Here is a 15,272-nt window from a genome sequence, read left to right as displayed (position 1 = left end):
AAAAGATTGTTGCATTGTCTTACGCTCTTCAGCCAACTTTTGATCAAAATCAGCTCTAAGTTGTTCAAGTTGTTGAGTTACATCTATATGTTGTCCTTGACGTGAAGACGACCTTCCAAAGTAAGTGCTTTGTTTATGGTGCTTTCCAACACCACGAACACAACCGCCTTTATCAAATGTTCCAATGGCCGCTGTTAAGATATCGTTACATCCATGTGGAACAAAGACACCTTTTTCAGCTTCTTCAACTAGAGAGTCCTACAAAATTCAAAAACCACAACTAATTTCAATAGTTTTTATCAATAACAAATATAATGATACTTGAAATAATTTCCAAACTTTACTGACAATTTTCTCTACAATAGTTTGTGTAGACTTTGATGTGTATTCTCCCCCTTTCTTTTGTCGTGCTCTCTTCCATAACTCATGGCGTGACGGTGGAGATGGACTACCATTATCATCTAATGTAGAATCATCTCTCGATGATTTCTTTTCATTTTTAATTGTCTCCTCAAGCATGCGATACCCTCCACGAGATAATACATGTGGGTATACATTCTTAGCCACATTTTCCCTACCCTTTCGACTTTTTTCCTATTAATTATAAAATCATAAAGTTATTACTAAACATAATAAAAAAAAATTTAAAAAATCAAATATAACTCCTACTAACCTTAAATTCGGGGGTATCTCGAGACTTCAGAAACTCATCCCATACTTCTTTTTTAATATATGGATACCTGACATGTGCAGGAGCGAGATCGTTTTTGGGATTATTAACATATTCGTCTGTGAGTTGTGTCTTAAAACCTCTCCATCTCTCTCCCGCATATTTAATCCATTCCTTCTTCAACGGATCCTTGATTTTACCATCCTTGTCTTTAACACACCAATCTGGAATAGTGAAATGAGCCTACACATGTAATATATGGCATATGTTGTTAGTATATACGTGATTATAAAATATAATAAAGTGTTGAATTTAAAATACCTGAACATCAACCCATATAGCGTCTTTTATCCCATTATCTATGTCTTTCCACTCATCTTTCAAAATACAACATCTCTGCCGAGCAAGGGATGTTATATAACTCTTAAAGTTGCAGCATTTTTACCAACACCAGTACATTCATAGGTTCTTTGATCAAACTCGACCTGTAGCTTTTCACCCGATTGATGAACTTTGTCAATTTTTTTCATGAAAGTTGGACCTCTAACTCTTTTTTATTAGGATTACCAGATGAAGAGGACTTGTCGGTTGAATCAGCCATGTATCTGTTTAAACAAAATAAAAATAATTAGAAATCAAATTAAACACAAGATAAAAACAATTAGACATAAAATTAAGCACAAGATAAAAATGATGACACATAAAATTAGGCACAAAATAACTTATAAAACACCTTACTAGTTCTCCCATATCCCTTCTTCATGATCTATGCGAATAGCATGCACATCATCCTCTACATCTTCTTCAATGAAGGTAGGCACATTTGTTGAGAAAGGAGGAGTTTTTGAAATATCAAGATTCGCATCTTGATTTTCATCACTATCATGCACCTTTCCTTGTAGAACAACTGACCACCTTTTATTAGAAGGATCTATGACATAAAAAACTTGTTTTGCTTGAGAACAACCCTCTTTCACTCATCTTGGGGTACTTTTTCTTTATGATGCTTTTGTGAGCAGATAAGTAAGGTTGAACTTCATCCGTGTTATTCAATATATACAAATGCGCTTGAACAACCACATCAATACTTAAGCTCTTGATCTTTAAACCTTGTGTACCCACACCCTCACGTCTTCCATCATGACGAGACTTGGGAACCCCTACAGCATTCACTTCCGACAAATAATTAGAACAAAACTCAATTGCTTCTTCTGCAATGTACCTCTCAATAATCGATGCTTCTGGACGGTGTGGATTCTTGGTATACCCTTTTAGGATCTTCATGTATCGCTCTATTGGATACATCCACCGTAAAAAAATTGGACCACATAATCTAATCTCCCTTACTAGATGAACAATTAAGTGAACCATAATGTCAAAAAATGAAGGAGGAAAAAACATCTCTAATTGGCACAAGATAACTGCAACCTCATTTTCCAAATCTTCTAACTTTAATGGATCAATGGCTTTGCAACAAATTGCATTGAAAAACAGGCACAACCTAGTTATAGTCTTCCTAACATTGTTAGGCAATATCCCACGAATAGCCACTGGTAGTAGTTGTTGCATTAAGACATGACAGTCATGAGATTTTAAGCCAAGTAATTTGAGATCTTTAACTGATACAAGCCTCTTGACATTTGATGAGTAACCATGCGGCACTTTGATACTTTCTAAACACTCACAAAAACTTGTTTTCTCTTTTTTCGACAAAGTGTAGCAGGCAGGAGGCAGATACGTCTTGTTACCTACATAATGTTATCATCAAGAATTTCAACAAGTAAAGTTATGAACATGCTATTTTAATATCAAAAGGTAAGGGTAGCTTAATTTGAACAAATAGTTGGTACCTATATATTGTGGAGTTAGCTCTTCTCGTATACCCATCACGCCCAAATCTAGACGAGTATTAATACCATCCTTTGTCTTGCCTTGAATGTTGAGAAGTGTTCCGATTACACTATCACATACATTTTTCTCCACGTGCATCACATCAATACAATGCTCTTGTTCCCCATTGAAAGCTTTCCGCAATCTACGATATGGATGATAACGATTTAGAAATTTTCGATGCCCGAGATAAACAGTCTTCTTTCCTTTTTCAAGCTGATGGTAACATGTGTCTTTTTCACATATAGGACACGCTTTATGCCCTTTAACTTTATACCCAGACAAATTGCCATATGCCGGAAAATCGTTGATGGTGCAAAACAACATGGCATGCATATTGAACTGTTCACCAGAATGCGCATCGAAAACATCCACCCCTTCCTCCCACAACACTTTTAAATCATCGATCAGTGGACTTAGATAAACATCTATGTCATTTCCTGGTTGTTTTGGGCCCGAAATCATCATGGATAACATAATATATTTATGCTTCATGGACAACCTAGGAGATAGGTTGTAAATCATCAGAAGAACAGGCCAAGAAGAATGGTTAGTATTTAGATTACCAAACGGATTCATTCCATCAGTAGCAAGTCCAAGTCTAAGGTTTCTCGACTCTTTGCCAAAATTTGGAAACAAATAATCAATTTTCTTCCATTGCAAAGAATCAGCTACATGGCGGATTTGTCCATCACATTTTCTTTCTTCTGCATGCCATCTAAGATTCTTTGCGTCGTTTGCATTAGTGAATAATCTCTTAAACCTTGAAATTATTGGTAGGTACCATACCACTTTCGCAGGAGGACCCTTTTTGACCTCCTCATCATCACTAGATTCACCATGTCTCTTTTTGTAGCGTGACGCCTTGCACTTTGGACAATGGTTATAGTTTACGTACTCTTTTCTGTATAATATGCAATCATTAGGACATGCATGTATCTTTTCATACTCCAAACCCATCGGACACAGTATTTTCTTAGCCTCGTAATAACGACTTGGCAGTACGTTACCTTTTGGAAGCATTTGTGTCAACAGTTCAAGTAATTCGGTAAAACTTTTGTCAGTCCACCCGTTAATTGCCTTCAGATTAAACAATTTTAACACGGCTGACAAACGTGTAAAATTTGTGCATCCCGGGTACAAAGGTGTATCCTTGTCATTGCATAAGCTATCATACGCATGTGCCCTCTTAAACGAATCTTGTCCAATATCACACATCATGTCTTCCAGACGATCATCCATTTCTACACTAACATTATCTTTTTGGGACACATTTGAATTTGCTACCACTTCACCGTGCCATATCCATTGTGTATAACTTTGACAAATCCCTTAACAAATTAGATGATCCATGATTTCTTTCTTACTAAGCTTTGGTTCTCTATTTGCACAACGAACACATGGACAGAGAAAAAGCGTAGGGTGACTATCTTCAGCATTACTTTTAGGAGGAGGGAGATCTTTTTTAGCATTACTTTCAGCAAACTCTAGAAATTCCATCACTCCATGTTCGTACTCATCACTTAATCGATTAGCTCTCATCCAACTACGATCCATATCTATGTTCCGAAATTAATGCATAAATAACAAATTCATATAACAAATTCATATAGTAAATACTAAATATAACAACTTATAGGATGCAAATTGTAACAAATTGTAGATTAACGCATAAGCCAGGAAACCCTGTGTAATATAAACAATGATGGTATTCTTACTCTAATTACTATAATGATGTTAACTATATAGTTCTTTTTCTAGAATAATACTCAACAGTCTTATTATATAAAAAATTGGAATGAAGTTTTGGCAGAATGATAATTGTTATTTAATTTATTTTTAAAGCCATATCTATGTAATTCACACACTTATATTTGTTCTAATTTATTTAATTTATTTTTAACTTACGTTGTTCTTAGTTCTAATTTTCTTGTTTTTTAATAAAACATTTTTTTAATGCGTACCTCTTGATTCTCTATCTCTCTCTTGTTTTTATCCCATTCTTTTTTTAATCTCTATAGTTTCCTTCTACTACAACATGACTCAATGTTAAGTATTATAAACACAATATAGCAACCTATTCCAATTTCTTGATGTCTTGAAGTAAACCTTATATGCAGTGCTCACTTTACATGTTATACTATTAGTCATTGACAAAGGACATGTTATAACTTAGTTTAACATGTTATAACTTAGTTATAACTTAGTATCATGGCTCCTCCTAGAGTTAAACACCTGTTGTGGAGGATTTGCCGTGGTTGTTTACCGTCCCGGGTTAGCCTACGCAAACATTTTGTACAATGCCCGGTGGAGTGCCCGGTTTGTGAGGACAATGAGGAAGAGGATTGGCATGTGTTTTTCGGTTGCAATACCATTATCCAATGTTGGCGGGCAGCAGGTTTGTTATCTATCATTGAGCCTCGTCTTCATCATTTTAATGATGCTAAATCCCTTATTCTTGATGTTTGTAGTAAAGAAGATAGGAAGGAAGCGGGGCGGTTTGCTATGACGATAGAGGTGATTTGGAAAAACCGTAATAATATAGTGTGGAATAACGATCGAGAGGGATTCTCTAGAATGGGTTTGCAAGCCTTCTTTAATTGGCAAGAGTGGTTTACCGCCCAAGATAATCAGAATAGAAGTTCGAATTCTCATACTCCTATAAACTGGTCCCCTCCTGGTGAAGGGTGGGTTAAATGTAATGTTGATGCTGGTTTTAATAAAACTTACAGGTCCACAAATAGAGGGTGGTGTTTTCGTGATGCCATGGGTAGATTCATTACGGCCGACATTGCTTGGGATATTGGTAATTTATCGCCTTTAGAGGCGGAGGCTTTAGCCTTGAAAGAAGCGGTTCAACATGCTGTCTTTTTGAACATGAACTGTGTGATCTTTGAAAGCGACTCTTAGTTGGTTAGTAAAGGTATTTACTCGTCGGTCACGGGTTCATCAGAGTTTAATTGTATTCTTCTTTCTATTAAACAATTGTTAGTTTCTATTCCAAACTTTGAGGTAAAGTTTATTAAACGCCAAGCGAATATGGTTGCCGACTCTTTAGTTAAGGCGGCCAATTCATGGTCTAGGCGTAGTATCTTTAATGTAATTCCTCCTTGTATTGAAGTTCATTTGATTAATGATATGAGTTAAGTTTGATTTTGTCAAAAAAAAACTTAGAAGTTCATTCGGTCATTCCTTCATACTTAATAGGAACTTATATCTTAAAACGAACCTATCTCTTTGTAATAGTCATGATTCTCCTAATATAGTCATTTCATAAAACTTAGCACGTGTATGTATCTAACAGCCATACATGGGGCATTTCTTTGTAACTAATAATTTAAAAATAAAAAATGTGTTATTCAACAATGAGAAATGAGAAATTCTTTATGTGTTTTTCTAATTGGTGAGAATACAAAGTACTTTAGCATAAAGCTGTCATCAATTGATTTATGTCAATGAGAAGATTGCAAGTGACTTGAAACTATGTACAATAAAACAAATAGATAACATATTTAATAGATACTTAGAGAAGTGCAGTTCCTATATAATAAGCCTAGAGAAGTGCAGTTCTAATAACGTACCTGATTCTTCACCTGAAAATGGTGCGGTGGCTGTGTTGTTGGTGCCGCGAAACGTACAGCAAGTGTCCGCCTGGCTCGTTGCCGCCGGCGAAACGAAGAGCTCTTGCCTCCGTCAGGTGCGCGGTGGGAGGCGGTGTCGCGGTGGGAGAACGAACGGTGGGAGGCGGTGTCGCGGTGTCGCGGTGGGAGGAGCTCTCGCGGTGAAAGAAAAAAACAGATTTGGGAAATGTTTTGTGAGGTTAGGGTTTAGTAAAATAGTGGGAGAGACTTTTCCCATCGGGTAATATGTGGGCTGAAGTAATAGCCCATTATGCGCTACTTTTCCCATCGGGCCGTTTAGCACCTGATGTGAAAGCCCAGTAAACCATTTTTTCCCATCGCGCCGTTTAGCACCCGATGTAATAGGCTTTATAAAATAATTTCAGCTTATTTACGGTTATGCCACCGTGTATTGGTTTTTTATTTTTGTTTTATTTTTCCCTTCATGTCCATTAAATGTCTGATGTAAAATCTCTAAAATCAAATTTTTTTCACATCAATTTATTATAAAACCTGATGTAAAATTATTTGACATATATTTTTCACATCAATTATCTTTATACCTGATGTAAAATTTTTTAACCAAATGTAATATTTTTAGTAGTGACAAGACAGTGTAAGGATGAACAACTCTCCAATTTTGGAATAGTTTAATTGGTAGATAAAAGTGATAGAATTGAAATCTATAATATAAAAAAATTAAATATTGTGGAAAACACCATTTTAATCTTTTTGTCTTCGTCTGCCACTTCATCATATTGGGGGTATTTTGTGTCCAAAATTTATTTTTTTCAACTAAATTGTACTTCTGGTTCTAAATTGTACTTTTGCAACTAAATTGTACCATTTTAGGGACATTTTGTGTCCAAAATTTACTTTTTGCATATATAAAATAATTATAGACTTTCAGTGCATGAGTATTATTATTTTTTTTAATTTACAAGTAAATTAATTTCTAAAATATATGTTATTAGTTTAATTATGTGCCAAATGTTTGTTATGGCTCAAAGTCAAATTCTATTATTAATCTAAATATTTTTATAAATAGTGCTATCAAAAATAATATTTGTGTACGGGGTAAAATATATTTGATCAATGTATTTTTATAAACGGTGTTATTTTTATATATGAAAAAAAATCTTTTATTAATCTAAATAACTTTATATACGAACATTTTCTATTGATCCAGATAGTTTTGTAAATGATACCTAAACATAAATAATATTTGTTTATGAGAAAAAATTTATTATTGATCTAAATAATTTTATATACAAAATATGGTATTTATGGTCCAAAAATGGTATACGAAAAAAATCTATTATTGATCTAAATATTTTTATATACGAAAAATGGTATTTATGATCCATAAAGTTTTGATTAAAAAATTGTATACGAGATAAAAATTTATTATTGATCTAAATATTTTTATATACGAAAATTTATTATTGATCCAGATATTAATTTAAATATTTTTATATGCGAAAGATTGTATTTATGATTCAAAAATGGTATACTGAAAAAATTTAATATTGATTTAAATATTTTTATATACGAAAAATCTATTATTAATTTTTTTTTGTTTTTAATATTTTATTTAAAATAAATATATTTTGTAAATAAATGCGTGTACTAAAATAATATCCGTAAGTATGCTATAGTTTGTTACTATAAGAAATCTATGAGTGGGAATAATAATAGGGGTGTAGGGTAAAATTTCTTAATTTTTAGTTGATTATTGGTTGAGAAAGCAGCCTTTGGAAATATCAAAGAAGATTACTTATGTTAGTCAGAGTGCGTGGCGGAGAATATAGATGTCTCATAAGACTTGTGTGGAAAATCGATTGTTATCGAAGGATACATTTACGAAGTATATTGCAATTTAATGTGAAACATAATTCAATGGCTTTAGTTGATGGTGTAGTACATCTTAGGTTTCTTTTGTTCTATCATTTAATTTTGCTCCTGTTACTTATCTTAACTAGCAAAGGAAGTGGACATAGTGATGATTGTCCCGTCTCATTTGATTGTGGAAATCTTGGGTTTATTGGCTACCCTTTTACCAAAGTTGGATTCCCAAACTGTGGTGCATTGGCAATTCGAGGTTGTGATGATCACAACAAAGCTGCTGTGAAAAGCATCCAATTAACCAAAGGAGGAAAACCATTTCAAGTTACAAAGATTGTTAATTACTTTTTCAAGGGAAACCCTATTTCCATTATTGATCAGAACTTCATGAACCTTTTGATGAAGAGTGCTTGTGATGTCTTCACCTATGTTAACATTACTATCCCTCCCCCCTCTCCTTTTGGAACTCTTTATATGAAAGACAATATAACTGCTTTCAAATGCAATCGTACCCAAAAACTAATCACCAACCCTCCAAGTAATTTCTTCAAAAATAGTTCTTGTCCGAACTATGATTTTTATTTCGGTGATTCAATATCCGATGGTGAGTCTAATCCCACTTTCACGTCATGCTCGTTATTTCATCTTCCTGTCATTGGATTAGGCTTTGCACTTTCTGGTAACCCGTATCCGTTATTAGCTCATGAAATTACCTATCAGTTTCAACTTTCTGAAGAGTGCATACGGTGTCACCGTGATACAAAAGGTCATTGTCGTGCTCACAACAACGGACAAATTTATTGCCCAGGTAATGCATTAACAAAACTTCCAGAAATAGTTAAGATGTTTTTTGGATCATAAGAAATTTGCTAACTACTTCCTATTTGAATAATTATGCAGGAAGGGTAGAAGTTCAAATTGGAAGCTACGATTGGTTTCAGGTGATGTGCATATTTTAATGTTCAGTATAATTAGTTTGTTCTTCCAAACATAACTGTCTGTGTGGTATTGTACATATATTTATGCTCTCCTACCGTCATTAACAGTACTTTATGATTGAAAACAGAATGAAACAATTATTTTAATTTTCTTTTTTCGTTTTGTTGTCAATTGTCAATCTAAAAGTCATTGCAATCTACTGTTAAAGGACCATAGAGACAAAACTTAGATTAAAAAAAATTAAGAAACTGTTAATGATGGTGAGATCCAACTTAGTGATGGAATTTATTATTTGCTCTTCGTGTTTATCTCTTACCAAATAGAATTCTCCATTTATTTATGAAGAGGATCCTAACACATACTTAATGTCAATTGTTTAATTCATGTACTGAATAAGAATTAATCGATGTTGCTTACATGTATCGAGGTCATTATTTTCTTACATTATTATATACATTTTCATTTTATTTTAAATATTTTATGATTTTTCAGCTGTTGTGGTTGTGGTAGCTATTGGAGTTGGAGTGCTTATGTTATTGGCATATTGCATTAAGAAAAAGATCGTCCCTGCAGCATTTCTTTTATTCAGGAAGAAGAGTTCAACCAATCAAATTATTGAGGATTTTTTGAAAGAACATGGACATCTTCCAGCGGCTAGGTATAGTTATTCAGATGTCAAGAAAATAACAAACTCTTTTAGAAACAAATTAGGCCAAGGAGGGTTTGGAAGTGTATACAAAGGGAAGTTACATGATGAACGTGTTGTTGCAGTGAAGGTTTTAAGTGAATCAAAAGGTAATGGTGAAGATTTTATCAATGAAGTTGCAAGTATCAGTAGAACTTCGCATGTCAACATTGTTAGACTTTTGGGATTCTGTTTGGATGGTTCTAAAAAGGCACTAATATATGAATTCATGTCTAATGGATCTCTTGAGAAGTTCATATATGAGGAGAAAAATGCATTGAAGGATGATCACCAATTGAATTGCAAAATACTGTATGATATTGCAGTTGGTGTTGCTCGGGGACTAGAGTACTTGCATAGAGGTTGCAACACCAGAATCTTACATTTCGACATAAAACCTCATAATATATTACTTGATGAGGATCTATGTCCGAAAATTTCAGATTTTGGACTTGCTAAAATATGTCTAAAAAATGAAAGCATTGTATCCGTATTTGGTGCAAGGGGAACACCGGGATATATTGCTCCAGAGTTGTTCTCTAGAAATTTTGGTGGGGTGTCACATAAATCAGATGTCTATAGTTATGGAATGATGGTTTTAGAAATGGTTGGTCGAAGAAAGAACATCAAAGTTGAAGTGGATTGTTCTAGTGAGTTATATTTTCCACACTGGATTTATAAACGTCTTGAATTGAATCAGGATCTTGGACTTAAGTGTGTTAAAAATGAAATTGATGAAGAAATGGTAAGAAAAATGACAGTGGTGAGCTTATGGTGCATACAAACTGACCCTTCAAATCGACCATCAATGCGTAAAGTGGTGGAAATGTTGGAAGGGAGCCTTCAAGTGCTGGAAATACCGCCGAAACCCTTTTTGTCTTCTCCTTCAACATCTTCAATCCATGTTTCATCTGAAATGTTGTAGTTTCTGTAGACATTAAGATGCAAAGCAGAATGTGAGGATAATAAGTTGTAATGTTGTATCATTTCTTTTGGCTTATGTTTTAAGAGTAGGCTGTCATATGAACAGAGATAGTATTGAGATAAAAATACTCAATAAATTCTCTTATATATGAACAAGAGATAGTATAAGTTTTCATGGAACAATTCTTTTGAGAAGTAATTTAAAAAATAGAATTACTCTGAAAAGGTGTAAAGTTGGTGTAAACTTTTCAAAATTATATTTTAAAAGTTCTTCTCACATTACATACGGTAGAGCTAGCCCAATTGATATTTCCTGCCTTGAATATACTAGTAATTTGGTCACGAGTCCTTACTTTATTGCTTGTTTTAAATGAATTGGATTTTTGTTGCAGAGGATAAAAGATTGGCTTCAAAGTTAAGACTTGGTAATCTTCCTCTGACATAGCTGTTTCTTTAATTTGGCATGTCATGTAATTAAATGATTCATATATAGAATCTTAATACAACATACACTCCATATCTTTTCTACCCTACTCTCCCTTTTTAGTGGGAATGAATGTTCCGTGGGAATCTCACATATAACCAAAAAATGTCTTGCCTATATGTTTATTTCCCTTTATATAAACCTACAAAATTTGGATGGTAGAGAACATAGCCATAGCCGTCGTCGTTACAGTTTCCTCTTGATTCCTTCCGCCTTCAGCGCCATTTATTGTTTCTTTTATACTTGTCTTTGCAGCTTCTTGAGTATCTCGTCTTGTTCATCATTGCCACTATGATTCCCATTTAACCCCGTTAGTGTTAGTGTGTGTTTGACCATCATATGTCACATATTTTGCTGTTATGACCACACCATCCAAAGCCTGCCCGAAGCCAGATGCGTGTCGTCGGATTCCATCCCACCTGCGGTTTCTTTAATGCAGTGTTGCAGATGCGTGACGTACACGTGCCGTCACACATGGGAAATTTCTTCACCGTTATTCATTATGAGTGTCTACTCTCCTTCTGAGAACTTTGGTTTATGAGTCACTGGAAACTCATGCATTTCTGGTTCGTTTTCTTTTTGTTTTTCAAACTTTTAACATTGTTATGTTCCAACTATTGTCCTATTTTTCATTTCTTTTTAGGAGTCTCTTTATTGCTATTTGAGAGTTATTTTTATTCTCTTGAGCAAGATAAGACAATTAAAGTTGCTAAGAAATCAGGAGGGATATACTATCTATTTGATGCACAAACAGGTGAACGCAACTGTTTTGGTCATTCTTTTTTTCATCATTGTTTTTAAAATAATTGGTTGAGTGTTTTAAATATGACAATGACACATCTTTCCATTTTCTAAACACCATCAAATTACTTTTCTTTCAAGTCTTACTAAATGTACTGAACAACTTAATCTTATTTATTCTCATGATTCAAAACCAAAATTTGAATCAATTTTTTTATTTATAATAATAGTCTTACTATAGTATTTGATTGCTATAGTTGAATTCTTTGGACGAGGACTTGCCCTTCTCGCAAGAACAACCCTTTTCAAGTCAACTAGCGTATAGGCGGTTCAATTATATTAATATTTTAGAACTTAAAGAGACGAGTGCAACACACTTTCATTAGAGAACCATATTACCATCTCTACTTATAAAGGGGGATTGTCTTGGAACTAACTGTATTTCTTATTTTCCATTAGTATCACTGTTTCCTTCTCTTGCCCTTACAATTCACAATGACCTCCCTTTTCATTTTCAAATCATTAATATTCTTCCAGTTTCTACTTGTTTCAGCTCAAGATCATGAAACATGTCCAACTGCTTTTAGTTGTGGATATCTTGGCCAGATCACTTTTCCTTTCACAGTCCCACAACGCCCTCACTGTGGCGCTTTGGCCATACATAACTGTGAGAATGCAACTGCTCCCAAAACCATCCAACTAGGCAGTCCACCATCAAAACAGTTTTTTACTGTTCCATACGTGGAAGGTGATACCATCACAGTCAGGGAAAATGAAGCTCAACGGAAGACTTTGCGATCCAAAAATTGTCAAGCCATTCGCAATTTTCCTGTTCCTCCCACTTCTCCTTTAGCTTCTTTCTACATCAAATATAATATAACTATGTTCAAATGCAATCACTCCCTTAGTGTAATCCCTCCCAAATCATTTCAAAACTACAAAAACTGTTCCGGTTATAATATCTACTATTATTACCTTCAAAACTCTAGTGGTAATTTCACAGTGCCAAGTTCTTTGGCACGGTGTAAAGTGTATCAGGTTGCAATAAGAGACAGCCCTTCTGATGACCTCTTTGATTTTCTATCTGCTGAAATCCAAATTAAAGTACAATTATCTGATGATTGCAACAAGTGTCTTCGCCACCAAGGAGGCCGATGTCAACTTGACATTCACAAAAATTTCTACTGTGTCAAAGGTATGCATGTCCAAAATATACACATAATTACAACATTGATCTTTAATAAAGAGGTTATCAGCAAAATACAATTCTATTACTTGCAGTTTAGAGCTTATAGCAATAATTGAAGCCAAAGTTTCAGCAACACTAGACTGTTTTCAATACTGTAGAATTTGTCCAATTGATATTTCCTGCCTTGTACGTACTATCAATAATTGTCTGTTTTGAAGTAACCGTTTTCTTTGATTTTTGCAGAGGATAAAAGATTGGCTTGGAAGTTAGGAATTGGTAATGTTCCTTTGACATAGAGGTTTCTTTAATTTCACATGTCTTGAAATTGAATGATCCTTAGAAGCATAGTACACACATATTTCATGTCTTTTATACTCTACTCTCCCTTTTTAGCAGGAATGAATATTTTTATGTCAGAACTGAACGTCTCACAATAAAATGTTTTTCCTATATGTTTATTTCCCTTTTTTATAGACCTATCAAAGTTTAGATGGTTAAGGACATAATAGTCGAGTAATCAGTCAATCAGAAAGTATTTCAAATTCCTTTTGCATGCTCTTCAAGATAATATTCTATTAATTATTTAATTTTCGTCCCCTTTATTGATTTCTAGGCATTGGACTCCTTGTCGTTATTATAACTGGATTGCTGATTACATGGAGCTGGAAACAACGCGTTCCTAATTTCTACAACAAATACACAGAGAGTGACAGTATCTACAATGGGGTGCCAGTTTTTTCCTTTAAGGATCTTGAAGTAGCAACAAAAAAATTTGACAGTTCAAGAGAACTCGGAGAAGGAGGATTTGGGACTGTTTATTATGGTATGTTTCACAATCATACTAAAACACTGTCTATGAAAGGGTGGTAGGTTTAATTAGAACATCTTCCCCATATCTATATAAGTATATAATAACTCTTAGTTTCATCTTTAACATCTAGGAAAACTAAAAGATGGACGTGAAGTTGCTGTGAAGCGCCTATACCAGCACAACTTCAAACGAGTTGAACAGTTCATGAATGAAATCAAAATCCTCACTCGCTTGCACCACAAAAATCTAGTTACTCTTTATGGATGCACTTCACATCACAGTCATGAACTACTGCTTGTATACGAATACATTTCAAATGGAACTGTCGCCAGTCATCTGCGTGGTGAATCTGGTTTTTTGCCGTGGCATATCCGAATGAAAGTTGCCTTAGAGACTGCTACTGCTTTGGCATATCTCCATGCTTCTGAAATCATTCACCGTGATGTGAAAACAAACAACATTCTCCTTGACGATACCTTTTGCATTAAAGTTGCAGATTTTGGACTGTCAAAACTGTTCCCAAATGATGTCACACACGTCTCCACGGCTCCACAAGGAACCCCGGGCTATGTGGATCCGGAATATCATCAGTGCTACAGGCTTACAAGCAAGAGTGATGTTTACAGTTTTGGGGTTGTGCTTGTTGAGCTGATATCATCTATGCCGGCAGTTGATATGAGTAGAGATAAGGAGGAGATAAACTTAGCAAATCTAGCCATAAGGAAGATTCAAAAAAGTGCAATCAGTGAACTGGTGGATCCTTCCCTTGGTTTTGAGTCAGATAGTGACGTTAAAAGAAAAATAGTTTCAATAGCAGAACTGGCTTTTCAGTGTTTGCAATGGGATAAGGAATTGAGGCCTTCCATGAATGAGGTTTTGGAGGCACTGAGAAGAATTGATAGTGGGAGTGCGACGGATGAGTTTAGATATTTAGAGGAAGCAATAGCTCATGGAGCAGAGATATCATGTATCAATGTACATTCACTGTCACCGTCTTCATCCAACCATAATGAGGTGAAATTGTCGAAGAATAAAAAGTTAACACCTTGTCCTAAGGGTGTGACAGATAAATGGAATAGTGATTCCACTACTCCTTATGTTAGTGCTCAATCGGCAAGCCAAATGTAATATGATCTTTTATATTTCCGAAGATAATGATAAATATTTCATCAATACTAGTTGTCGGGTTACGATTCTAAATCCCATTTGTTGATTCAAAGATTAGCAAGAGGTTATGGGAGAAGTTATTTAGACACAAAATGCAACACCAGGTCACTGTGTATATAATATATAATATAATATTAGAAATAATATTTAAATTTTAACCGTTTAATCTTGATCACAACCTTGATCACAACGGAAAATTGCCGAATGCATCAAATTGATGACGGCAGGGAATCAAAAGAGATTTTTCAAGAGTCAAACGGAAATTACAAACAAAGGACTCAATCTAAAAGAAATCAGATTACTATGC

General features: G+C 34.5%; 4 protein-coding genes across 4 annotated transcripts; 3 read left to right on the top strand and 1 right to left on the bottom strand.

Moving 5' to 3' along the window:
* Positions 1–1,407: 1,407 nt before the first annotated feature.
* LOC131634173 (uncharacterized) lies at positions 1,408–3,802 on the bottom strand. The gene is made up of 3 exons (XM_058904829.1): positions 2,521–3,802; positions 1,662–2,418; positions 1,408–1,585 (listed from the first exon to the last, which is right to left on the bottom strand). The coding sequence occupies exons 1-3, from the start codon at positions 3,800–3,802 to the stop codon at positions 1,408–1,410; spliced, it is 2,217 nt and encodes a 738-aa protein (XP_058760812.1).
* Positions 3,803–4,771: 969 nt separating this feature from the next.
* LOC131634172 (uncharacterized) lies at positions 4,772–5,470 on the top strand. The gene has a single exon (XM_058904828.1). It carries the CDS (start codon positions 4,772–4,774, stop codon positions 5,468–5,470), a length of 699 nt encoding a protein of 232 aa, XP_058760811.1.
* Positions 5,471–7,924: 2,454 nt separating this feature from the next.
* Positions 7,925–10,805, top strand: LOC131634171 (LEAF RUST 10 DISEASE-RESISTANCE LOCUS RECEPTOR-LIKE PROTEIN KINASE-like 2.4). Its single transcript, XM_058904826.1, has 3 exons — positions 7,925–8,870; positions 8,926–8,966; positions 9,457–10,805. Exons 1-3 carry the CDS (start codon positions 7,960–7,962, stop codon positions 10,572–10,574), a joined length of 2,070 nt encoding a protein of 689 aa, XP_058760809.1. The 5' UTR covers positions 7,925–7,959; the 3' UTR covers positions 10,575–10,805.
* Positions 10,806–12,177: 1,372 nt separating this feature from the next.
* LOC131634160 (LEAF RUST 10 DISEASE-RESISTANCE LOCUS RECEPTOR-LIKE PROTEIN KINASE-like 1.1) lies at positions 12,178–14,971 on the top strand. Its single transcript, XM_058904814.1, has 4 exons — positions 12,178–12,993; positions 13,231–13,263; positions 13,601–13,810; positions 13,929–14,971. The coding sequence occupies exons 1-4, from the start codon at positions 12,294–12,296 to the stop codon at positions 14,924–14,926; spliced, it is 1,941 nt and encodes a 646-aa protein (XP_058760797.1). The 5' UTR covers positions 12,178–12,293; the 3' UTR covers positions 14,927–14,971.
* The last annotated feature ends 301 nt before the right edge of the window (positions 14,972–15,272 follow it).

The sequence above is a fragment of the Vicia villosa genome, unplaced genomic scaffold, assembly GCF_029867415.1.
Source record: "Vicia villosa cultivar HV-30 ecotype Madison, WI unplaced genomic scaffold, Vvil1.0 ctg.001245F_1_1, whole genome shotgun sequence".
In the NCBI taxonomy this organism is placed as follows: domain Eukaryota; kingdom Viridiplantae; phylum Streptophyta; class Magnoliopsida; order Fabales; family Fabaceae; genus Vicia; species Vicia villosa.
The sequence above is the reverse complement of the archived record's forward strand: the minus strand, read 5'-3'. Positions and strand labels throughout refer to the sequence as shown.

Bases quoted from the DNA above. Each gene is read 5' to 3' on its own strand.
- LOC131634173 (XM_058904829.1), bottom strand. From the start codon at position 3,802: ATGGATGATCGTCTGGAAGACATGATGTGTGATATTGGACAAGATTCG. The intron at 2,419-2,520 runs GTACCAACTATT...AACATTATGTAG, and splicing joins GCTAACTCCACAATATATAG to GTAACAAGACGTATCTGCCT. The intron at 1,586-1,661 runs GTACCCCAAGAT...TTCTAATAAAAG, and splicing joins AAAAGCATCATAAAGAAAAA to GTGGTCAGTTGTTCTACAAG.
- LOC131634172 (XM_058904828.1), top strand. From the start codon at position 4,772: ATGGCTCCTCCTAGAGTTAAACACCTGTTGTGGAGGATTTGCCGTGGT.
- LOC131634171 (XM_058904826.1), top strand. From the start codon at position 7,960: ATGTTAGTCAGAGTGCGTGGCGGAGAATATAGATGTCTCATAAGACTT. The intron at 8,871-8,925 runs GTTTTTTGGATC...ATAATTATGCAG, and splicing joins CTTCCAGAAATAGTTAAGAT to GAAGGGTAGAAGTTCAAATT. The intron at 8,967-9,456 runs GTGATGTGCATA...ATGATTTTTCAG, and splicing joins GAAGCTACGATTGGTTTCAG to CTGTTGTGGTTGTGGTAGCT.
- LOC131634160 (XM_058904814.1), top strand. From the start codon at position 12,294: ATGACCTCCCTTTTCATTTTCAAATCATTAATATTCTTCCAGTTTCTA. The intron at 13,264-13,600 runs GTAATGTTCCTT...ATTGATTTCTAG, and splicing joins GGCTTGGAAGTTAGGAATTG to GCATTGGACTCCTTGTCGTT. The intron at 13,811-13,928 runs GTATGTTTCACA...TTTAACATCTAG, and splicing joins ATTTGGGACTGTTTATTATG to GAAAACTAAAAGATGGACGT.